General features: G+C 38.9%; 1 protein-coding gene across 5 annotated transcripts; it reads left to right on the forward strand.

Annotated features, from left to right (window-relative positions):
• The first annotated feature begins 13,223 nt into the window (after nucleotides 1–13,223).
• On the forward strand, nucleotides 13,224–25,276 carry LOC137190969 (protein rapunzel-like). Of its 5 annotated transcripts, none has more exons than XR_010930329.1 (3): nucleotides 13,224–13,358; nucleotides 14,951–16,602; nucleotides 22,354–22,417. XR_010930329.1 is itself a non-coding variant. In XM_067600730.1 (3 exons), exon 3 carries the CDS (start codon nucleotides 22,606–22,608, stop codon nucleotides 23,782–23,784), a length of 1,179 nt encoding a protein of 392 aa, XP_067456831.1. In that variant the 5' UTR covers nucleotides 13,263–13,358; nucleotides 22,354–22,417; nucleotides 22,580–22,605; the 3' UTR covers nucleotides 23,785–25,276. The 5 variants fall into 5 exon arrangements, 4 of the variants coding, with proteins under 4 accessions (XP_067456831.1, XP_067456829.1, XP_067456833.1 ...); XM_067600730.1 differs by lacking the exon at nucleotides 14,951–16,602 and adding an exon at nucleotides 22,580–25,276 and having other exon boundaries at nucleotides 13,263–13,358; XM_067600732.1 differs by lacking the exon at nucleotides 13,224–13,358 and adding an exon at nucleotides 22,580–25,276 and having other exon boundaries at nucleotides 16,202–16,602.
• Nucleotides 25,277–25,653: the final 377 nt, after the last annotated feature.

Here is a 25,653-nt window from a genome sequence, read left to right on the forward strand (position 1 = left end):
TTCTGCATCATTTTTATGTTTTATGACAATTAATGACCAAATACAAATTGTTAATGGATGTGTAAACAAGTATAATCTAATACGCCTCTCTTTTCATGTATAAATGTGATTTACGCAGCACTGTTAGTGTCTGCGTCCATTAAAACAAGGCAGTGCACCCTCAGCAACAGGGACTCCAACTAATTTAATTGATATTTACACATAAGTCAGCATTTCCTGACCGCAGCTCTAGTTTGATGGTCTATGAATAACCTTTGGCTGAGCTAATATCCTGCAGACGAGTAGCAAAGTGCTTGCCTTAGCAGGATAGTATCAGTCATTATGCCTGGTGTAGGTGCAGGGCATTTTATATCTCAGTGGATCTGGAGGGTCTTTAGCTGTTCTCCGTCGTAAATCAAACCTGTCAGAATCCATCAAGTGCTATCTGTAACATACAGTGCAGTGCAGGAAGACGGCTGTGTTGTTTCATCCTGAGGTTTCTCTGTGTGCAGTGGAAGATAGTGTCCTGAAGTTCTGTGGTCTCCTAGATAAAAATTTGTGTTTACAACCAACCTCAGTATAAATTATTAAAGAGTTTTGGCTCACAAACTTTGTCCAAAAAAAGAACACTACATGTAATTTCTTTGATATCCAATAAATTACTCTCTATAGGCTAAGTGATTTTTATTTGTTATCATTGTGATCATATTTGATATTATCAGTGATTGTAAAGTCATTTTTAGTGATGATGAGTGACAAGTTAAATATATGCACATGTAGAGGATAGTTGCTTCCCTCTGCTTCCAGCCTTCATGCTAAGCTAAGCTAATCATCTCAGATAAGAAAGTGGTATCAATCTATTTCTAGCTCCCTGAACAAAAACGAACGAGCTTATTCAACAAAATGTTAACTTATTCCTTTAATTTAACAATGTCCATATTGGGTCAAGAATGTAGAAATGATAACCCTGTCATTGCCTTCTTGCACTGTCAAAAACATTGGGAACTCCCTTAAATCTAAAACTCAGCTCTTTAAAGTCATCATCATTGTTTCATTTCAAGTCAAACATGCTGGAGTACAGAACCAAAACAATGGAAAACATGCTACTGTCCAAATACTTATGGACTGCACTGTAACACAAAACACTGCACCTGCTAACTTGGCACAAAGCCTTTTTATAATTAGAAATCCCAGACAGGTGACTAACATGCTTTACCACCTTTGATGTATATACAACGACTTTAATCCTACATTGAAAACACAAAAAAATGCAGAGCAGACAGACAGCTGGGTGTGCCAGACAACAGCTCAGTCTTCAAACGCACCACAGAACCAGTCGTAGAAAACAGACCACTGAAATGTCGCAACACAATGCGACAACAAAACCAGAAAGTCACTGATGTGACACCTGCACCTGCTGTTCACCTATTATGATACTTTTCTATGATACTTTTCTATTTAAGGTTAATTTAAATATTTTATTTTTTAATTGAATGTGGTGGATGCATTTGAATATTACATTTTTTTTTACATCATTACCAAGTATTTCCAAGGTTCTTCTCCTGTGTAGACATGGAGAGCAGAGGCAGCTTGTACTGTGAGCCAGTGGATTCATTAGTGGTTGTGTGGGCTTTGCCTAAGGTAACAACTATTGATCCAAGACGCTCTTCCCCTGCATAAAAGGCTCAGGCTGTGGTAGCCCGTCAATCCTGACTGTCATTATGGGAAGACTAAAGCATCTGTTTACTGACAAGATCTACCGCTCCCATCTCATGTCGCAGCAGTCAGAGTTACCTCGTTCTGCGGTTGTGGGAAGGTTAAATTAAGATTTTCTGAGTGAAAGATTGAAATCTGAGGATGAAATGGCACCAGAGTGAGTTTACAGACAGAGGGCGCTGTCAACATACAGATCTGCATGCAATCATGTTTTTCACAAAACCAACACAGGAAATCTGTCTGTTGCTGTGGGTCATCTTAATTGACATTTACAGCGTAATATTGTAAAGCCCCTTTGCCAAGAGTAAACATTTTGAAATGTGAAAGTCTGTAGTTTTTTCAGCTGATTCATGTTTTCCTTATCCATTTTAGGGTGAACAGACTGACTCATTTTGGAGTTTTAAGTGCAAAAGGGAGTTTTATGTGAATATCACATGAGACAGTTGGGCCCCGGTTCTGATTTTTATCACTACACATAGATAAAAAAGAAGATGGAAAGCAGATGCAGATGTTGCCTTTTTTCACTGCTGGATGTGTAGGATGTGGCCCAATACAAACTAATTTCAAATATGCAAAAGCTGCCATGATGGTTGTTTTGAAAATGATAAACTGATTACACATCAATTAGAAAAAATCTATCAGTGCACAAAAACCCCAACAAAACCTTTTTCCAGCATCTCCACACTTCTCCTTTCCATCAAGCTGAATCTCCTCATCTCTAAGAGAAGATAGCAGCCAATATCAATATTTCATAAACAAATGAAAGACTGGATGGAGGCTAGCATCAGAGTGGCCCTGGAGGGGAGAGTCGATCAATGGTAGGATAGCTCTGCCCGCTAGTGTCTGCCAATCCCAGCACAGAATAATGCTATTACCCATCAGTCCGAGTGGACCATCGACCAGCCTGCTGCTCTTTGAGTGGACTAATCCAATAAAAAGCATTAAAACATTTGTTCACTGACACACTGACTGCAGGTCCGAGCCCAGAGACTTTTTATTCAAGGTGCTGCCTGGTTAGAAATTCTGATGTTAAAGTATTAGTTATACGAGATCAAAAATTCTGTAGGCCTTTATAGCTGTTTTCTATTAAAAATGTTTTGGCAACCACATGTAGTACCATCAGGAGGTCTGATGAAGGGAGAGTTGTCTCAACATAATCATGTACTGTACTTCATAAAGGATGATTTGGTGTGGGTGTAGGTCAATTAAATAATACTCAAAGGTTGATTGGCTTGGCAGATAAACAAGCTTTATACATGTTCAGTACTTGCAGCTTGCCCCAGTATTAGCTTCTTTCGGGAAAGAGGGATGAACTGGTGTTTTAGAATAAGATAATATTTATATATAAGAGCCTTGCAGTTTTTGGGCTTTACTAGCAGTTTTTAATATTGTATGTCATATTTATTCAGGTCATAAATCATATTCTTATTTGATTGTATTTTGTCACTATTTGTGTGTTAGTTTTTACTGCAGTGTACCTTTAGTTTTCTGTGTTGGAGGGTGCAGTATTGTTTAAAGGCAGGCTTTTTATGAGTCAGGTTCCCATTGGAAAGTAGACAGTGATTCAGCCGTCTTGCAGTGTATATATCTGTTTTTGTAACAATACTTGTCCACTAAGCCAGTGATTTATCATGTGGTTATACATCATCTGAGAGGGAAAAAGTACAATACTGCATATGTACAGTATATGTCATGCTACTTTTATTCTATTATCATGAGAGGATACAGTTTTCATGTCGCCCCATATAGGGAGAATAAAATTCCTCATCTTGACAGAAATCTGTAAATTTCAAACTACAACAAACATGATGGAACATCTAATAATAATATCTTTAATTTTTACCCCACATGAAACTCAAAGTGCTACAGTATTAATAACATAGAACACACAACATAAAGAAAATAGTTATAAGAATTAAGATGAAAAAGCCTTCCTGAATAGAAAGGTTTTCAGGTTCTTTTTTTTAAAAGAGACTTAGGTCTGTGCAGCCCTCAGAACCAGGAACCAGGAAGGCTGTACCACAAGTGGTCTGAGGGTGTGAGTGGAGGTTTGTGGTATGATCAGTTCCTGTAGGTAGGGAGGCGCATGTCTAGTGTTGTGTTTCTGAAGTTGTTGCAGTTAAAATGTCATCAATCAACCAGGTAACATGAAGCAAAATATATTACTTGCAATAATGATATGATATAAATTTGGAGCTTTGAAAAGAATTGTAAATAATAGATGTGGATGGATGGATATATAAATTAAAGATTTCAGCTTAATGGCAGCTATAGAGTTTGTGTAACTGAATGCAACTGGAATGTCTGGGGAATCCATCTGTCAATAAAGCTTTTAAGTGGAAATCCACTGGGTGGTAAACGTGTGTCTCAGCCATCTGCAGTGCCTTAAAATTACCTTCATGTTTTCCAACACTTTCTTTTTTTCCCTCTGATGCCATCACAGTCTGTTTGCCCCCCTTCGAGGCCCCATGTTACTCTACTCATCTGGTGCGGGAATGCTTTTATATTTTGAAATAAACCTTGCCGATCATGTCTGTACCTTCTTGTTTAGTGAGATGAATAAGTGTTAGTTGAAAACCTAATCCGCTTTCTTTTTGCTTCATCAGTAACAGTCACTTAGTGAGTTAGGTGAGTCTGATTGTGCAACACTCATGGAGGAGGTGTAAGCTGAGTATTATGACCCCAAGGGAGTGGGTGCGGTATGTGAGTAAAAGCGTGAGAAAAAGGAAGTGAGAGAGAGGAAAACCAGGAAACACCACATCACAGAGTCATTGCATTCAGTGGGTTAATCCCTCAAAATCTACATCAGATCCTCATGAGAACATCAACAAATACAGAAGATCAGATGCAGGAGCAGACTTAATGAATTGAGGGCCTGAGGCAAATATAGGCATGGACCACCCCCCTCCCCCCGGAGTCTCAACTCTCAGCCGATTTTGACAAAGTATTTTTTAAAAATCTTTTCAAGTGGAGGCCAAACAAAGTGTTCCAGGACAAAAAGGTGACACTGCGGACGATCTGTCCAGACTGAGAAAAGTATCATTCACCCAACAAGTCATTCAAGTTAAATGCCAGAATACGTAGTTTATAACTGACCTATAAAATGACACATATAAGCGTTTTCTAAAGTTAAGATTTGTTTTGGTTTAGGCATAAAATGATTTGGTAAGGGTTATCAAAAGATTGAGGTTTGGGGAATGATATTAGTCATGGTTTCAACAAACCAACGCTGACTGTTGGTAGGAAACGGAAAGTGAACAGTGGTGTCTTGTGTCAAAGTCTGACGTTTTGTTGACCCATCCAACCACTCCTCCGCCTCCTCCCTCTGTGGACTCGGTGGTTCTATAAAGTCACACTATTTCCGCCTTTGCTCCTGATGCACGAGAGTCATAATTCATATAGCCACTAGACGGCTTTGTCCCTTGAAAAAAACATGTTTTGAGGCATTTTCTGCCATTTTTCTTGGGAAAATAGTCTCCATTCACTATGCCTTGATATTGATCATCACTCTTCACATTCAATGTTTCTTATCAGAATTTCTTGAATTATTTGCCTTTGGCTTGCAGCAATAGTTCAAACACAGCCAATATTTGCAAAATAGAATTTGATTTTATGCTGCTATGGTTATAGTAATAGCAGCAGATGTGCAGCAGTGGATCCCTTGTTGAAAACATATTGAATATGAAGTGATCTTCATGTCAATTGTAATATCATGTCTGGGTAGCTTATCTACGGACTGAATGATGGAGGAAATTGACTTAAGATGAAAACACATTTTTGCAACAAAAAGATATGAAGTAAATGGCTTTAAGATGGCTGAAATAAATTATTTAATCTTGTTTCCTATGTCGTTGTGCCATCTGGCTGCCATTACCAAGTATAGATGCCTTTGCCTAATGGCAAAACTGCCCATAATTAAATGTAACAAGTGTTTATTCATCTTACATCTTAGATTCAGAATTAAAATCTGAATTGAATGTCAGAGGAAAGTGAGGTGAGTTAGAGCAGGTATTTAGTTTTGAAGTAGTAACTCGTTTCTGATTTTTAATTAGACTTTTTGTGTAGGAGTCCACTCTGTAACTAACACATTGTGGTTTCTGAAAGCAACGGTATAATTTTAGCAGGAGGCCGTGCGATGACGATGTGTAACCTCAACATTCAGGGAGTTTCTGGGAGTTTCCCCCCTTGCAAGTGTATAAATAGCCCCTAAGGCTTATTTGTCTGTCCACAAAACCATTAGTGAATTAAATTTGTGATTGCAATATCGATCTGCTCTGTAAAACATGTTCTATCCCTGCCATTAGTTTCTCTTTTCGTTCAAGCAGTCTTTACATGACATGTAACCCATTTTTCAAAAAAAATGTTTTCGTGTGACTATTATCACTGCATACATTTCTGCAGTCAGTGCTGTGATATGACTTAAAATTATAAATCTAAGTATAAACTGTGAACCAATCCACTGGATTTTAAGAATAATATATCATGAAGTTTATTAATATAATTTGAGTATCTTAATTTAATTGAACTGCTGTAATATCAGTTTTTGAAGGCTATTGATAAATCAGGAGGACAACAATATGATTAAACAAAATGTCTGCCAGAAAGAATAATTTGATTTCCAATTTACATGGAGCTTGAAGGTGATTTGACTCGGTTGTGTAAGGGCAAAGCTGGACTTGAGTGAATTTGCCTGAAATCAATGAGCTGCCCTCTCCCAGCCTCTAAACCTTTATCTGTTTCCTCAAATCCAACCTGAGTTTGTATTGATCTTCATGAGTGACAGATGGGCTTGCATCAAGGCGGTCTGTCGGCCTTTCGCTGCTGGAGTCACTGTTGTGCATACAGATTGTTGGAGCGTGACTCAGACTGGTCAAAGTTCAGTTGTGTTGTGCATCACGAGCTAACGGTAAACAGCAACTCAATAAAAAAAGGGTTGGGAAGAGATAAGAGACACTGTTATTCCATTGTACTGTAAATTTAATAATGCCAATGATAGGGGTAATTATTAATGAAGCCCAGTTCTGCCAATAAAAAGTAAAAAAATGACTTACTAAATCAAAATTATAAGTCATAATTATTACTTTTATACTTTTTCATACTTTTATCTTATAATTTTAACTTTTTTTCACAGAATGTTGACTTTTCCTCTCATAAATGTGGCTTTCTATCTCATTTGACTTTTTATCCCATAATTTTGACTTTTATTTCAAAATTTTGACTTACCTCCTGTCAAGCAATAATAGTAACCATCTACAGGCTCCCAAAATATAATGCACACTTTTTAAAATGATTTTGCTGAACTGCTGTCTATTCATACTAGCTTGTCATAGAGGGTGATTTTAACATTCATAATGATAATCCCAAAGGCGAATGCTAAAGAACTTATGTACATCTTGGACAACTTTGGACTTTTCCCAGCTGAATTTTCCAAGTTTAGGGGTTACAAGTTGGAGTGACTTTGGGTCAAGATGATGCCTTGAGGTCATGCTGTAATTCTTAATCTCTCCTTGAGACATCAGTTGTCTGTGATGTTTTGGTGAAAGCAGAAACCTCTCTGATAAAGAGTATATCAGCATTTCCATGGTTACCAAGGTCAGAGGAGGCTTCCCTAAACAACACAGATAGGTGGATGACACAGTCAGACGCTCAAACCAAAACTGCTGAAATTACATGCAACGTGACTTAAACTGTCACGGGTAAAGTGCAGTCCCTTGTTTAGAAACTAGTGAACCAATCAGACTAATTTTTCATATTGTAGGCTGATAAAGACTAGGACTCGGACCTTCAGAGGGCAGAACAGAAAGAGACAGCATCAGAGCAGAAAAGTCTGGTGTTTGCTGTTTTGGTTCTCCACTTGGCCAAGTGCTTTCAATAAACAATTTAAGCTTTAACACATCAAAGTCTCGTGTGCGCCTTTCTCCACTGCTGACCATCGCTCAAAATATCCACAACACCAGCATGTAATGAACTGAACATATAACAAGGGACATATTCTGGATCTAGTTACAGTATTTCCAAGGGTCTACACATCATTCTGAGGTTGCTGTGACTAATGTTGCCCTTTCTGAACATTACTGTGTTTTCTTTATAATTACCATCTGTGCTGACACCAGTAGAATTAAAACAGAGTTAATCAGAAAATGCTATCAACGAAAACACCTGTAGATTATTCACCCAGGCTTTTATACCCACAGCAGGTCTGTCTTCAGTTTCTGTCAATGATCTTGTGGACAGCTTTAGCTCTAAAGTTATAAATGTTATTGATACCATTGCCCCTATGAAAATCAAGGTTGTCTGCAGTAAGAAAAAAGCATCATGGAGGAATACCACACTGGTAAAAGCTCAAAAGAAGAGACTATAGACAGCCAGAACGCAGGTGGCAAAAAACCAAACTCCACATGCATTATAACATTATAACATCTATAAAGAAAGACTTCACACCTATAACTTGGAACTGAAAAGGGTACGACAGTCCTTTTTCTCTGAGATTATTAATAAAAATAACAATAATGCATGTACCTTATTTACTGTCATTGACAAACTGACAAACCCCTCAGCATCAGTCCCTTCTGAACTGCTATCCACCAAGTCAAACAATGACTTTGCATCTATTATACAGATACAATTCCGAGGATAAGGCAAACAGTCTGTAACTCCACCTTGGGCAAAATGGCTATGTTGCCCGTGCCTAGCGTAAAACCACTTTAGGTAATTTGGCACATTTTCATCCCCTAGATTATGCAACAATGACAGAAATTGTCAGTGAGACATCTTAGGCCTACTACCTGCTGCACTGACACTCTGTCTACAAGTTTTTTTAAAAATGTTTTAACTGCATAGCATAAGATGTACTACAAATAGTCAATAGTTCCCTTCAGTTAGGCCTTTTTTCAAGGGTCTCATTAATAAACATCGACAAGCCCATATCTCAAACTTACCTTTTTTTTTAGGAAAAATCATTGAGAAGGTTGTTTTTCAGCAACTCAGTGCGTTTTTGATGCAAAACATGTTTTTGGTATTACTGGATCTCAGAACAGCATTTGACATGGTTGACAATAAGATACTGGTTGACAAACTGGAAAAGTGGGTAAGACTCTCTGGCGCTGTGCTAAATTGATTCAAATCTTATTTACAAGATAGGGACTACTTTGTATCCTTTGTATCAATTGGCAATTTTGAATCTGATCAAGCAAAAATCACATGTGGAGTTCTTCAAAGGTCTGTTCTCGGGCCTCATATATTCAATATCTATATGCCCCCCCTCACTCAGATTATGGAACATTATAACATCTCCTTCTACACTTACGCAGATGACACACAACTCTGCATAACAGTGTCACCACATGATTACAGTCCCCTACTTTTACTGAATAAGTACATTGAACAAATCTATGAGAGGATGTGCCAGAATTTTCTACAACTAAACTCAGAAAATCTGAAATAATTGTTTTTGAAAGATTAAAAGAAGAAAGATTAAAAGCCAGTGCTCACCTTGACTCCATGACACTAAAACCTACAAATCAAGCCAGAAATCCTGTTGTAGTTATGGACTTGGACCTACATTTCAACAGCCATATAAAGACAATTACAAAATCTGCCTACTACCACCTTAAAACATAACAAGAATTAAAGGATTTTTATCTAAACAAGATACAGAAAAAAATAGTTCATGTGTTTATTTTCAGCAGGCTAGACTATTGTGATGGTGTCTTTACAGGTCTTAGCAAAAAAATCAATCAGACCACTGCAGCTTATTCAGAATGATGCTACCAGAGTCCTCACTGACACCAAGAAAGTGGAGCACATTACAGCGGTCCTTAAATCACTGCACTGGCTAACTTGTCTTCTTTTTCTCTTTTACTAGCAGAGATGGGCTTCTATAAATTACTTGTGTAATACTGTATCTGTCTATAATTGTCAACTGTTTGAAAACAATGACTCTGGCAAGAAAATATACACTTCAGTTCACTTCACTTTTAAAAGAATAGTAATGTAAGTAAATTCATGGGGGAAATTGTGAGTTTTTGTGAGTTTTGTCTTTTTCTTTTCCCTCAGAAGTGCCCTCTTATTCATACCCAAGTCAGGTTGAGGTAGAAACAAAATGTTTTTTTTTCAGTTCACAGAGCTGAAATATGTTTCCGTTTACAATGAACAAGGACTTTATACTCAATGTTGCACACGATAAGCAATGAATTATCAGCAAAAAGGAACTAATAGCGGTTCCTTCACTTTATTTTCCATGAGACCACCCGTGAAATGAACTAAGGAAGTACTTTCCCTCTGTCCCCGCTGTCCCTTGACTGCTACAAACCAAGTAATGCTTAAGTCTGTCACCGTGTACTTCCTGTTCTCTGTGACCTGGAAACATCTGGAGAGGGGTGGGGGAAAGCCAATGTTACTCAGAAAGAAAACACCACCTTGAAACCAAAACCAGAGAGCTTCCTGTTAAACCGTAACTGGAAATTGTTGGTGGCAATGGTAACTGCTGGTTGTAACATTACCACAATGTGAGCATTTGACATGGCTGATATGTTCATCTTCAAGAAGAGTAAGAGCAACAAGACCAAAAATAAAATCATAAAATATTCACAACTGCAGTCTTCTTCTTGCTGTAAAAACATTTTTATGTGGACATGTACATTTTGGAGTAACATTAATCTTGCCTATGAGATTACAAAAAATATACCTATACACAGCACTGATGTTATCTCAGTAGTTTACTAAACAATGTTTACACCTCAGCAGGTCTTCATATCTGTTTCAATTACATCAAACACTTGTGAACACATCCCTTCCTGCCATTCAAACCAATGCAGTTTTGAGAGAAATGTTAATGAGTGATAATCTGGGCACAAACCAACTTTCTGTTTGTTGTCTGGGGCCTCCGGCAATATCCCACAATCAATCATGCATTAAACCATGGAAACACATTCATTTTGACAGTTCAGCTGTATTCAAAGGACCTTTAAGTACTGCCCACATTTATTTTCCCATGGGAGTTGGCCAAATCCAGCATGACTGGTTATGAAATCCTACCTTTTCCACTTACAACTTTCTATTTATGAAGCAATCCTTGGATACACTGATGTAATTCTGAGGCGTGGATGAATAGAACATGAAAGCAAATGTCTGTTAGCAGCTCGTTATTGCCAAACATCTCATCTTTTTCTTTTTTGTGTGACTGCAGCATCTTGATCATTGACTACTTTGGATAGTGTGCTTACAATTGAGATGGTTTACAAAACTTATTACCGTATGTACAAAGCACAATAAATTGGCAGTGAATGTAACTTCCCTGGTCTCAAAAAGTCCTAAACATTTTTCAACTCTTCAAAGCTTTGTCACAATTAAGTCTAGTGTGTCAGGCTTAGCATCTTTATCTTCTATTGTGTTGTTCTCTATCTGCATCTCTTTGCATATGTTCTCTCTTTTCTTAGTATATGATATACAATTTTACAAATCTCCTCTTATGTATAAGTGCATTCTCTTGTCTCACAGTTTCTGCAATTGACATTTTCAAACACCCACCCTTTCCAGAGAATGCTGCATACATTCAGCCATGAGATGAGCAACTGGGGTCTTTTCCTGTGAGCTGAAGAGACATCTTGTGGTGAGGAGGAAACACTAGCCACTAGCCAAGGTCAAAAAGATAAAAGGTGGTCAATAGCCTCCTTGGACAAGGAAGTAATTTATCATTTCAGCTTCCAGACACAAACAACAAAGACAGCACAACTCTGTGAGTGGATTACTTGATTAGTCTTACAACATCAATGAAAAAGTAATTAAACGCCTCTTTTCATCATTTGTAATAGAAGTAAGACTTGTGATGCAGCTACAACACTATCAATAACTTGATTGATCAGATAAATTACTTTTCTCCTTCCTGTTTTGTTCATTTAAATATAAATCAGCAGCAATATATAAAAGTCACACTTACTTTATATCCATCTTATCATTCAAAAATTGGCACAATTTTTCTACGAGGGCTCGAAATATTGGTAATATTTGTGTAGTTCACTAATAGTGCATCTAAACATGGACATGAAAAAACAAAATCGTGCTGAGTAAAGGCAGACAAAACAGCAGGTAGATGCACTCAAAGCTTTCTGCTCTTCTTTCCACAGCTGGCTATCATTACCTCACATATTTTACCTATGTTTCCACCTGGTGAGCCTGAAACCACAAAACAACAAAGGCATTGCTTTTCTACAGATTCAACACTTTCCATTGATATCAGAGCCAGAGCATTTTTTTAAGTAGGCTGTGTGCTGTTTGTTCACTTTCAAACTTCAAAGGTTGGTGCCCTATGTGTGTATGGGTTTTGCAGATAATTTTCTGCCAGTGTAAAAGAGCTTCAGTTCTATAGAAAGATCTGTTTGGAAAACAAACACACAGCTCAACAGCCATAAAAAAGCGAGTGAGGTCTTCCAGCTGGGTGACATCATGCTCAGGCCTCAACAGTTTGTGTTTACCAGCATCATCTTGTACCACCCATCAGGCCAAATACTGTTGAGTCCCTGCGAAAGCTAGTCTCCGCTTTCTGATGGTTGCAAGCAAGTAAAGTGTGAGATCTGACAGTGGGATGACACAGGAAAAAGGCGGTGGCGGACATGCTCTGCCCAGCTGACCAGCATCAATTTGCTGCGGACATCCCTCCCTGCTCTTCCTGTTCCCGCCTCTTTATGATCCATAAACAGCATAGTCGTCAGTGACATTGGTCTCTGTGTGTTACGCTCTGCTTTATAAAGCACAAAGGCCATGAGTGAGCTCTGACTTTCATGGTGTGCACTCAGAAACACAGACTGTCTTTCACTGGACGGCACTGTGACAGACTGATTCTGAAAGTGCTGCCCCTGCAGGGCAAATGTCATCTCACTTTGCAATGCTTGAATACAGTGACCAATAGCTTTCCATCACTAACTATCAGATTCAGAGTGAAGTAGGTCAGCATCTACCAAATCCTCTAAAAAGGCTTGTTCTCTTTGGAAAACTAACCTGTATGACTAACCAACAATTTGGAGACTAACTGTGCTGTGAATCTGAACTTGTTGCAAACAGAATGAGCTGAATTCGGCTTTCAAGTGTGCACAGTCTCACACAAGTTGGAGGAACCAGTGCAGTAGCCATGGCAACCTTGTTCAAGCCACAACAAGAAGGGTTTTGTCCTGATGGGCTGCTTTGCTGAACCCTACTGTGACTGGTCGCTTTTTTTATTCTCTTTCTCACTGTTTATACTCTCTGTGTGCACTCCTGTTTCACTTTCTATTATCTGTCTCACACATATAAACACATGCAAACATACACACACACACACACACACACAGGCACACACCAGTCCTCTTTTATTTAAATTTTTCCCAGGGTGCATGGTGTACAGGATGTTATCTATGTCAGTGCCGGCCCCTCATCCGTCTGAGTGGGTTTCTGAGGAATGCTGGAACGGGATGGAGGAGTTCCAAAGGGGGAGTGACGAGATAGAGAGAGAGAGAGAGAGAGAGAGAGACAGAAACTAGGAGAGAGAGAGAGAGAGAGACAGAGAGAGAGAGAGAGAGAGAGAGAGAGAGAGAGAGAGTATATATACATCCCAAGGAGCCTGGTGCTCACAGGCACAGCTGGACTACTGGATAACTGGACTGTAGCCCACTGGATATTTACCTAGAACGGTAAGTTCTTCTTATTTTCTGCTCTAATTCTTCTTTTCTGCATCTCCATCATTAACTTCACTACTTTACCATCATTTTTTAAGTTTTTTAAAAAAAAATAAAATATAACAGAAGAAAGAAAGAAAGAAAGAAGGAAAGAAAGTAAGAAAGAAAGAAAGAAAGAAAGAAAAACACAATATTTCATTTTATTTGCTCAGCTTTTCTGACCATTATTGGAGCTGACCTGTATTAAGACCTTTGGGGAACTGTTTTTTTTTGAAGTCCTCGACCTTTTTGAGGTAAAATGTTTTTTTCAGCTGAAAAATGGCATGCCAGAGGTAGAGATGAGTCGTTTGGCGGATGTGGTCTTGTTGAGGATTTGCGTATGTGGTCTCTATTAAAGCTCTTGAGCTCTGTAGCAAAGCATATCACATTGAAAGAGGAGAGCAGTGTTTGAGGTGCTGTGTGGGACTCGCCTTTTTTCCCTTTCACAAAAATTTATTTCACCTTAAAAGAAGACCAACTTTTTTTAAATTGTTGTTTTACAAGGGAAGATATTTCCAAGCACAAAACCAACATAATAACCCAGTAAGTATTTTCCTTTCTTTTATTTTTTTTTCTACTGTAGATAAGAATGGAATTTAATTCTGTTATGTAATTACAAATTCAAATTTTGAATTGTGCACTTTTTTTGTTATTTTCATCACCTGGTTCACATAGAAATGTGGAAAAAATTGTAAAAGACACTGATGGCATGTGACTGAATAAAGTAAATCTAATTAGTGCAGTGATAGGAAAGGCTGTAAAATGACACCACTGATCTCATCACTGCAGCAATTATTGGTGAGCCCTTGTTCTGTACTTACATATAAACCCATATTTATCTCTTTTTCATGCCAAACCTTCAAAAAACATGATATTTGTGTGTGTTTGGTTTTAATTACATTATAGGCAGTAATGAGGAGGGAAATGTGATTGCATTATTAAACAAGTGGATTGGTGGGGATTTTTTTCTCTCAGACCTGGGTGTGCCTTTTTTTCTGAACTGGATATGGGCTCCAGGGGAGCTTGGTCATGTCTCTTGAGTATTTTACATAGAAAACTGTGCTGTCATTAGGAAAGTAAATCCCCCTTTTTTCACATATTGTGAACATCTGTGTTTGCTTTGGGTCTTGGCTATTGTTAGAGCGGTAAAAAACTAACATCCCAGTGGGCCAGTACTGCAATGTTGCACAATACGACATGTCATAATTCATGAGTACACATTCTATGTTTGATATTTATTCTGAATTGCCATCATGTGTGCGTCGTTTGTGTACTTTCTTGAGCTTTTTGGATATGTGTCAATGCCACCAAGGCTTAAAACAAGTCCCTGTCATTTACTGAGGCACTGAGGGTGTGGCATGAAACTGGATGCCTACATGTTCTGACATGACCTGCCATTTCCTTTATTGTAATAGGGTTTTGTTTGTCAGGGAAATTTCCTGTGAGAAAAAATGACTTTATGTCAGCTGATTCAAAAAGTAACTGAAAAAAGAAATGAAATTTCTGAAATGTCATAAAATCACATGGTAATGAACTTTACAAGGGTTTCATTTTTCTTCTTCTTTCAGGTACCAGCAAAGTCTCTGGCTGTGGAAAAAACACATTTGATTAGTTATTGTGAATTAGATAAAATAAAGATGAACAAAGTGGCAGATTGGCTCGTGCAGAACAGGGACAAGATTGAGAAAGGTGTGGAGATCATGGGGCAAGCTTCTGAAGTGCTTGCCTCCACTGTGGGTCAGCTTCACCCTGTCTTGGAGGCTGTGTTCGTGGCTTCAGCCGAGATACTCAGCAACCCAGAGAGCAAAGAGGCTCGCTACATGCAGCAGCAGTTTGAAATGGTCAACCAGAAACTTGAGGGGATCCAAGATGAGATTGATAAAATTGCCCTGGAGCTGCAGAGGACGACGATGAACAAGCAGAACTTTGATCGAGAGGCGCAGATGCTCAGCCAGTATGAAAAGTTTCAGGACTTTGTCAACGCCAAGCCAAAGTTCAAGGAGAAGAAGATGGAGAAGTTCCTCAGCCATTACGAGAACACTGATGGCGACTTGAACTTGGATGCCCTCTACAATGCTGTCACTGGGGAGAATACCTCAGGAGACCCAATGCTGGAAACAGTAGTCACCACAGAGGAGAGAAGCAGAAGGAAAGTTGAGGATTTCTGCGCCCGGCTGAAGAAGCTCTTTGTGGTGGGCATTATTGCTGTCATGGGCCATGCTGCCCTCAAGGAAGGAGTTGTCGGGGAGGAGATGGTCAAGAAGTGGCAAGACCGAATGGAGGATGTGGAGAAACGAATGAAAGCAGCTGTGGATGACTGTGCAGAGAATTTTGCAGATCAAGCCAAGCTGGACATGGAGCACCTGCTTCAGGAGAATCCCGGCACAGTCAGCACTGACTTCGCCAAATCCCTTCTGGATTCACTCGTTAAGAAATACGACTGGGTGAACTGGTCTGTTAGGGCTTTCAGCGACAAGGAGCGCATTTTCTTTTTCAACTGGCTGGCAGGAAAGAAGTACCATGGAAGTGGTGGAGCCAACTGGTTTGACATTTTGACCAAGAACAAGATCAAAGTGGTGATCTCTTTCTGCATTGACCCCAAGCCCATTAACAAGAGTCAGATCCAGGAGCAGATTGAGCAGCAGAAGCTGAAGGGGGACATGATGGAAGTGGCTCTGTCTTTGAACAAGAGCTTCCCCAACTGCCTGGTCCATACTGTCAGCCATTACAAGGAGGTGGTGGAGACCAACAACTTTCACGCGGATTGTTATTACTATGGGAAACACAAAAGAGCCTACCTGTGTATTCACCCCGAGTAGGCTCAAAGAATAATACAAAGTGTAGCTGCATATGGGAAGATACGATCTTCAGATAAGTCAATGAATGTCTTCACTGAATCCTGGAAATGCTTTTATAGAAATATAGAAAATTATTCATAAATATTGTCTGTGTTGATGCATAATCTGCTCTGTCTGGGTTCTGATTTGTGAATCATTGTCTAACTTGTACTGATTTTTATTCTTTTATTGTATCTTTCCTCTGTTGATATCATGCAGCAGCTTGAGGATGAGCCATACATACATCTCTCCATGCCAGCTTCAACTTACTGTTATGAAACATATAATGATTTTGTCCCCATTGGACATTACTAGAGTTGGGCGATATGACGATCAAGAGATGATATCAATGTGTCGGTCACCAGAGATTTTGCCATGCAGAGGTACCCTTTCCCTGTCTCTTAAATATCTCTGGGTGTATCGGACGAATGTATGCAATGTTGTTAATCTAAAAGCATGACTGATTTATCAAATAGATTTTAATGTGATCTTTGCATTAATGTGAGGATGTACCTTGATTTGTCCATTTGGACTGGAAACGTTTTTTGGTTATTTTGAGTTTCACAGCTCATTGTGGACTATTGAAAGCTCTAGAACAAGCGAGTAAGTGGACCTTGAGTTGATGCTACACATTTAAATGAATATTTTTTGGGACATACGCTTATTTGCTTTCTTGGCAAGATTGATACCACTCTCATGTCTTGTACGGTAAATATGAAGCTACAGCCTGGAGATGGTTAGCGTAGCTTAGTGCGAAGACTGGAAACAGGGGGGAACAGCTAGCCTAGCTCTGTCTGTCTCATAGCACCCCCAAAGCTCAGTGTAAAAGTGTAAAAACAACATTTTTGCAGTATTTCACACTCTGGGTTTGAAGGGACTAAACAAACTAGATTTAAGGTGTTAATAAGTGAGTTTCAGGGGTGCTGGTTGACCAATTTTGTTTACCGTTGGACAGTACCAGGCTAGCTGTTTCTCCATTGCTGTCAGTCTTTATGCTAAGCTAAGCTAACCATCTGCTGCCTCTAACTCCATATTAAAGGGAGAAATGAGAGTGGTATCAATCTTCTCATCTAACTCTCTGCAAGAAAGTGAATAAGCTTAATTCCCAAAAGTTATTCCTTTAAGCCAACGTCATGGATCAGAAGACCTGAGGTACTTAGAATCATGGAAAGCTGCTGATGAGGACTGTGTGATATGAAAGCTCCAAATGCTCCAGAGCAAGCGATTAATTGGACTTTGAGTTGAAATTGTTTTGTCTCTTGGTTATTTTTTCCATTAATAGTTTCTCAATTGTTTTTCCAGCACATGTACTTTCTATATACAACATACTGTATATATTAAAATAAATTACATACTATAGAAGATTTTTTTCTTATCTCTCTTTCATAAAAATGTGTATAAAAAAATCTTCATTCAGATACTTATGCATATTTTACTTTAATTTGTAATAAACAACAAAATATGAATGTTTTTGTCATCATTGGTCATCATTAGGCTTATTCAAAAGCATTTTTTGAATCAAAAACTTATACAGTCAATGAAAATTATGACTAAGTGAAGAGGCATAATCGTCTGCTGACTGTATTTTTACTCAGGACAAATTCAAATAATCCTCTGCAACAGGTATAATGCTTTAATAACATGGCATTGTTTATCAAATGGGTGGAGGTTGATCTGTAACAACCTATTATGTTCATAACTTTTCTTCCACCACCCAAGTTTTTTTTTTTTTTCTTTCTGTCTGACTGGGTGTGCCCCTGATCTGTAACATGAGAGCCACATGACCAATAGGAAGTCAAACAGTCTGCAAGTTAGTATATTTCTTCCGCAAACTCTTTAAGGTGAGTTCATTTCTGTTCAAATTATGTTTCATACAGGACAAGGCACATTTAGATTAACTGCGTGGTAATGATAGCACACTGTAGAAGGAAATGATCGATTCAACCTCATCGACTTGACTCAAGTCTCTCGTTACATAATCGAGCATTTTTCCTCCTTGACGCAGCGTAATAGTGTTTAATATTAAGTGCGCTTTCATATTTTGTTAACGCAGCTTCATTTAATAAAGTGAAGTAGGCGATTAGACGAATCTGCACATTTTAATGCAGACAAAACAAAAACTCTACTTTTATGGGCGTTGGTTGCCAACTCTGGTGCCACCGCTTCACTTTTTCCAGGAAGTGTACAACTTTTTAAAGGCGCGTTACCCACTTGTTTTGCGTTGTAACAAAAACCTAATCTGTGGTGTTAACCTGCGATGTTTGTTTGGCTCTCTGTCCTCCGGCTGTAAAATGATACAATTAGAGCCCTTGTACACGGACTGATCAATACATTTTCCATTAAGAGGGCACATTAACAGATCGCTTGTTTTTCTCTCAGTGGCTAGACTGAGTGGTCAGCTGTGAGAGGGAGGGTTTTGGTTATCTCTCCAGTCAGAGGAAGCTCTGGCATTAACATAAATGAAACCAGCTTTTTCAGAGCCATTCTCTCTTTTCGGTTTGAAAAGAGTGTGTTTTCAGTGTGTAGATGCTGTTTTGCAATCACTAGCCAACACTTCATGAAACTGTATATCAGCAGTGATGGAAGATGTATTCAGATCCTTTACTTAGGTAAAAATACCTATACCATAATGTCAAAATGCTCCATTGCTGTATAAGTAAAAGTCCTGCATTTAAAATGTTACATAACTAATATTACAAAAGTATTATCAGCAAAATGCAAAAAGTGTACACTTTGACTTGCATAGTATTATTATATATTGCATTATTAGATTGTTACTGATGCATCTAAAGTATGTGTAAACAGCATTTTACTGTTGTAGCTGGTTGAGATGGACCAAGTTTTTAGGTGGTTTAGTCCAGTGGTTCCCAATTTAACGGTAAGGCCCCCTCCAAAGGGTCACGACATATATCTGAGGGGCTGTGAGATGACTATTGGGGTAGGAAAGAAGAAAAAACAAAGTTGTGCCACAAACTGTCGTTGTGAAATCTGTTTTTTTGTTTTGTTTTGTTTTGTTTTTTTAAACTTTTCTTAAATGTTAACATTAAAATCTTAACTGTGAAACATTAGATTATGATCCTCAAACTGTTATTTAAATGAACCATCTGAGAAGTTTAGAGGGAAATCTGTCTTTGGTGCAATTGTGAACAACTCATAAACATCTGAAATGTGACAAGGAGCCCCAACTAGACAGGCTGGACTTTTTGTAAGGGGTCACAATCCAAAACGGCTGGAAACCACTGGTTTAATCTGTAACAGTGTATTGTGTTAAATCATTATAGGATTTTTTAATGTATAATCTTAATCTGCAAAGTAATAGCTGTCAAATAAATGGAGTAAACAGTACAATGTATCCCTCTGAAATGTATAATATTAACAGTGTAAAGTAGCATGACATGGAAATACTCAAGAGAAGTACAAGTAGCCTACCTCAATATTGTGTTTAGTTACTTTCCACCACTGTATGTTAATATTAGTCGAGCACTGAATATTAGTCGAAGTGAAAACCTGACTTTTTATGCTTGTGGGCATTCATATCACTGTTCTGCGAACTGCAGATGCACCTTCAGCTCTTTGTCTTTAGAAATGTGATTTCTTCAAGCACTATTATGTTCGAATTGTCTGTGTGAAGGTGCTTCACATGCACTCAGACTGCAGTTACACAACCCATGGGACCCTGAGAAAGAGAGAGAACAACAGAGGAAAAGAGGAATCACAGTTTTAACATGGTCAAATCAAATAAGATACAGCAACTGTAAAAGCTCATCCGGCTGGAATTTCTTGTACTTTGTTGTTTTTGTTCTCAAGTCATAGAAGGAAATTATTCAAATATCACAATTATAGCAGTTTTAGAGATATGTAGTTGATATTCAAAGGCTCATTTAACGGAATTGTGTGATATTTTGGGAAATACGCTGATTGACTTTCTTGCAGAAAGATGAGAAGATTGATACCACTCACAGAAATGGCTATAGCTACAGTAAAGCCAGCAGATAGTTAGCTTAGCTTAGCACAAAGACTGGCTACAGGGGGAAACAGCTAGCCTGGCTCTGTCAAAACCTGCCTACCAGCACCTGTAAACCTCTCTAATTAACATGTTACATCTCATTAGCTTAATCCATGTAAAAATAACAAGTTGGGGTTTAAAGGGGTGTAGGGGAGTCACTGCCTCCGGCCAAGAAATAGACTGGCGCATAAACCCCCAAGAAACCACAAGATGTCATTTTTACACTTTCTGGCTTTTGTAAACAAACAACAAAGATGTGTGGTTTCAGTCTTTATGCTAAGATAAGCTAGCTGTCTCCTGGTTGTAGATTCATATTTACTGTATTGACATGAAAGCGGTTTCAATCTCCTCATCTACCTCTCGCCAAGAAAATGAATATGCACATTTCCTAAAATGTTTAACTATTCCTTTAGTTGTGGACATATAAAACAGAACATATTTGGTCTAATCTGTATATAAATATTGGAAATCAGTCAGTCTAGAGATCCATTTTGTTTATAGATGTGTGCAGATGTGTCTGACAGCTGCAGAAGTGTGTGATGCATCAAGCTGAGAAATGGGTGCTGTCTTCTCACTGCAATCTTCTGCAGTCTAGCAAGATAAACCCCCTTGGGACAAACCTCAGCAGAGAAACAAATGAGCTGACAGACTATTTTCCATTGTCTTGTTGCTGTGGTAACTTGCTGAGTTTCACTGGAAAATGCACCCTTGCCCAGCAAGTTTAACCTCTTCTACTTAATCACTTCCCACGCTTGCTGCTCCAATATTGACTGGGCTGCTTCTCCTTCAGCCAAAACACTACACAATTTAAAAAAACTGGAGTAAACAACACTGTGAAGGCCAGAAACCTCTATTAAAACATGTGAAGACATGTCCTTTATCCACAACTGCTCCATCCACAGTGAATGTGAGACTGACTTTGTGAAGCCAGTGGATGATTGTACAGTGATTATGTACCAAAAATGTGATTACCTACATTTTCCAATTTTCTTAAAGGACATGTCTGAACATGCCCGGGAAATCAGGCCATGGTGCTCATACAGGCAGCTACGTTTCAGTTTGATTTCTCTGGCTTCTAGCTTTGGGGAGGAGTTATGTGTGTTCACAAATATCAGATGTTATTAAGGCTAGATAACATTCTTCAAGTACACTGAATGTCAGACAGGAAGAAAGGAGTCACAGACAGAGTAACAACACTTGGGCAAAACAATCTAAACTCAAATACCACTTAGAGAATAATAGCTCTTCCCAGAGCTTTCACACAGTCCTCATTCTGCGGACAGAGTTTTCTCAGTTGTCATGGAAATGGACCTGTTGTCATGCATGCTCAGTAGCTGTTATGACTTCATCCCTAGTGCTTTTATGACCCCTCATCCCTTTGGCTTAAATTTAAAGGACTAGTTTGACATTTTGGGAAATACTTTTCCGGTTTCTTTCAGCAAGGTAACTGAGATCAGTACCACTCTCATATTTGTCTGTTCAGATGAAGTTGGAGCCAGCAGCCTGTTAGCTGATCATAGCATAAAGACTGGAATCAGGGGGAAACAGCTAGCCTGGCTCTGTCCAAAGGAAACAAAATCCATGTCTATTAGCACGTCTAAATATCACTATTAACACAAACATTTTTACACTTAAGGTTTGGTACAGATTAAAAAAGCAAGATATAATGGGTTGATTAGTGACCTTCAAAGGTGTTTAGCGGATTTTGTTTGAACGGAGCCCCTTGTTTCCAGTTTTTATGCAATTTCCCAAAATATCTGTCAATCTATAACCATTCCTTTATGTTGATTTTAATCTGTACTGTTGTAATTTTTGTAATTCTTGTTAGAAGCTGTGTGACTGTGTTGTTCCATGTTGTCTTACATAACAAGTCATACTCTAATAGTGCATCGCTTGTTTAACATCTTTTCCCCTTTTTGGCTATCCTCACTATTTCCACAATGTGTTTTTTTAAAATAAAACTGTTGATTTCCCCACAGTAAACATACACTTAACATACAAACAGTTCAACCCGTAAAGGACATCCATTACTGCTGAATTCCCTTTGCGTTGTTGACTCATTGCTAACTGGGTGTGGCCAGCAGCCAGCACTGAAGCTCACTTGGCTGTTTCTCTCTTTCCTTATCAGTTTCTGCTGTGTTGTAAGAGGAGCAAGAGAGCAGGCCGCAGTCCAACGACACTGGAACAGAGCTGTAAGTAAATCAAGAAAACACTGCGTTTTTTTCTGTCACTAAACTAAAATGGCTGATACTTCCTCCCCTTTTTTAAACCTCAGTTTGTATTGTGCTTCATTCTTAAAAGTGTAGCTTAAATATCAACTCAGGAATCATTTTGACTGTCTTTTCTCTTGTTAGAATCAGTCTGAGCAACATCAGCAAACATGGCAAACCAACTACAACAGCTTATAGCAGAGAAGAAGAATATGGTGGAGACCGTGATGGAAGTGTTTGAACAGGGAGCTGAAGTGGTGGCCAGTATCGCCGGTGACCTCTTCCCCGTTTTCTCTATCGCTGCCCCCATTGTTAAACTGGCTCTGGACAATGTGGAGAGCAAAGAGGCCGCATTCATGAAGGAGCAATTCCAGAAGGTCCGTGAGCGTCTGGAGGTGGTCTCAGAGGAGATTCAGCGGATCAACGATGAGATCAAGAAAAGCGGGGTGGATGCTGCGTATTTCTCAGTGGAGGAAAACATCACAAATCAGTTCAGGAAGTACATGGACATCCTCAACGCCAAACCTAAATTCCGGGATGTCAAGAAGAAGCTTTTCTTGGAACATTTTGCCAAGACCGGTGGTGACAAAAACCTGAACACCCTCTACAACGCTGTGACGGGAGATAACTTCTCTGGGGAGTCTGTGCTCGAGATCACCCTGAACTACGAGGAGAAAAGTCGCCGGGCGATGGAGGACTTCTGCGCCAGGCTGAAGAAGCTGTTCTGCATCGGTCTCATCGCTCTGTTGGGCCACTCTGCTCTAAAGGAATATGATGGGGAGGAGGAGGAACTCCTGAAAGACTGGGGTGAGAAGATGAAGGCTGTCCAGGCTAAAATGAACGCTGTGATCGAAGACTGCATCCTCAGCTTCCCCAAACAAGCTGAGCTGGATTCCCGTCGACTGGTGAGAGACCAGTCGGAACTAAGCAACCAGCAGCTAGCTGATGCTATCATAGAGAATCTAAAGAAGAAGTATGATTGGGTGGGCTGGTCTGTGCGTATTTTCAGGTTCCCTTCAGGCCTGTTTGCCAACAAGAAGGATTACCACTGCCCCACAGGGAAGAGTCGCTTCCAGGTCCCTTCATCGGATGAGAAACTTTACATTGTGGTGTCCTACAGCTCCTCCCCTGAGCCTGTGGATAAGAATCACATCCAGCAGCTGATCCAGAGTCAGAAGAAAATCACAGTGGTGGGTGTTGCAGAGCTTTTGTTTGAGAAGTTGCCTGGCTCCTGTGTGGTCCACACAGTCAAAACCAGCAAAGACCTGGCCTGCTCCTGGAGCTTCACCGATGAGCTTCACTACTGGGAGGAGCACAAAAACTTCTACGTCTGCGTTCACTCTGCTTGAAGAATCAGATGTTCAAAAAGTCTATATGTATAGGCAACTTCATATTTGCACAAATAATATCACCACTGCTGCCTATCTGCTTGCCTTAAGCAGTGAAATATTTCACAGTATGTGCCTTAACTGAGGTGGCCTCTTTTTCTCATGCTTGCTGCAGGTTTCCTGCAGACATGAAGGGCATCCACAAGAAACCAACACAAATTATATTATTTTACTAACAGTAATGTCTTTTCTGATCTCCTGCAGCTGTGATTTCCTTAGTTCTCAGTACAGACAAAAGTGCTCACCTCTTGGTTTAGGCTGCATTATATTCTCTTTTTGTTACAAAATTGGTTGATTTTGAAATGTAATGATCTCCAAGCTGACTGTTTGCAAGAAATTCTAGCATAACATCTACAACTTTATTGTCTTCTGCCTTTATTAATTTCAGGAGGAAGCGGTTGTTTTGTTACAAGGTGGACGTGTCGGGAAATTTGTTGATTTATAGAATCCAGCTGTCAAGCAGAGATTATGCTTCTCTGGTAGTGATAAGCAGTGACCTCACCCTGTTGAGGACGTGTACACCAAAGCCATGACAGAAAAGGTCTCCAGACATTTACAGAGACTGAGACTTAAGCTTTAAAGCCTTCATTTTGACTTATTTTCTTGTATTCATCTGATACAAAATAGTAAACCCTGTTACTGGCTGTTGTACAGTATGAACAGCATGTAGCTCATACATGGTGCAAGCTTCAGTGCAGCTCACAGGGCTGAAAGTGAAGAATGGCACCGATAAAACTTTATACACACCCTTCCATGAATATGCAGAGGTGTGGTGACGGCAACACTTTGTTTACATACAGATAGATGCCTAGCATAGCTGTTCTTGTATCACAGCTGTGCCTGTGCTGTTGTGCAACACGAACTGGAATCTTACATCCGCTCAAAACCCTGAACTACATTTATTTTGTTTTGTTCATGTATTTGTATGTATTTTTGTTTTGTTTTGTTTTGGTCATGTATTTGGGATCTTTTTACAATGAGATTTTGATCAAAATTTGCATAATCTGACTGTGACGTAGTACAAGGTGTTTGGAGGTAGATTGACACTATGTTGTGAGAACAAAAATATATCATGGAGGCACTGCAGAACAATTCTTTACTCTTGTACGTCACTGACATGTTTTGATGGGGTTTTTTAAAAATATTTTGTGTGATATTGTTAAGCACTGTAGTCTGTAATGTGTGTTTCTTCTTTGTGTCTTGTTTATATGTTATTGCCTGGGTTTTGACTTACTAATAAAAAAAAATTGAACATTTTATCATATGACCAAAGTATGCCCCATATTTACTGTATAATTATTGATGGAATTTATGTTGCACAACTGTTATATATTATTTGCATATCCACACAACATATTTGATGGGTTATCGGTGTCTCTGATTCAAAATACTCTTGGTACACCAAAGCAATGAATGTAGAGAAACTTTTAAATAAACTCAACCATGTATCATGTTTTGTTTGTTTTTTGGATTATTTATTATGGTTTTGTGGTGCGCTGTTAAAGTAAAATGAGACTAAAACTGCAGGAATTTAAATCCATATAAGCTGCTATTAACTAACATAAAACATCTGATTACTAATTCCAGCACATATGACAGATATTGTTGCTAATATTTGTGGTTACTCTTTGAAAACATTTATATATCTACAGTAAATGTGTGCCATGCATGCATCATACAAACACATTTTTATCTTTTTCTTTAGTATTTTATTGACTCTTGAAGGAAAAACATACACATTTGTGTGTCAGCATCAGCAGCAGAGCTGAGTTGGAGTTGCTCAAAGACACTTCAGAGACTTCGGGACCTGCTGGTTGTAGGATGCCTTTT

The sequence above is a fragment of the Thunnus thynnus genome, chromosome 10, assembly GCF_963924715.1.
Source record: "Thunnus thynnus chromosome 10, fThuThy2.1, whole genome shotgun sequence".
Lineage (NCBI taxonomy): Eukaryota > Metazoa > Chordata > Actinopteri > Scombriformes > Scombridae > Thunnus > Thunnus thynnus.

Coding starts and splice junctions, on each gene's coding strand:
- LOC137190969 (XM_067600728.1), top strand. CDS start 15,020: ATGAACAAAGTGGCAGATTGGCTCGTGCAGAACAGGGACAAGATTGAG.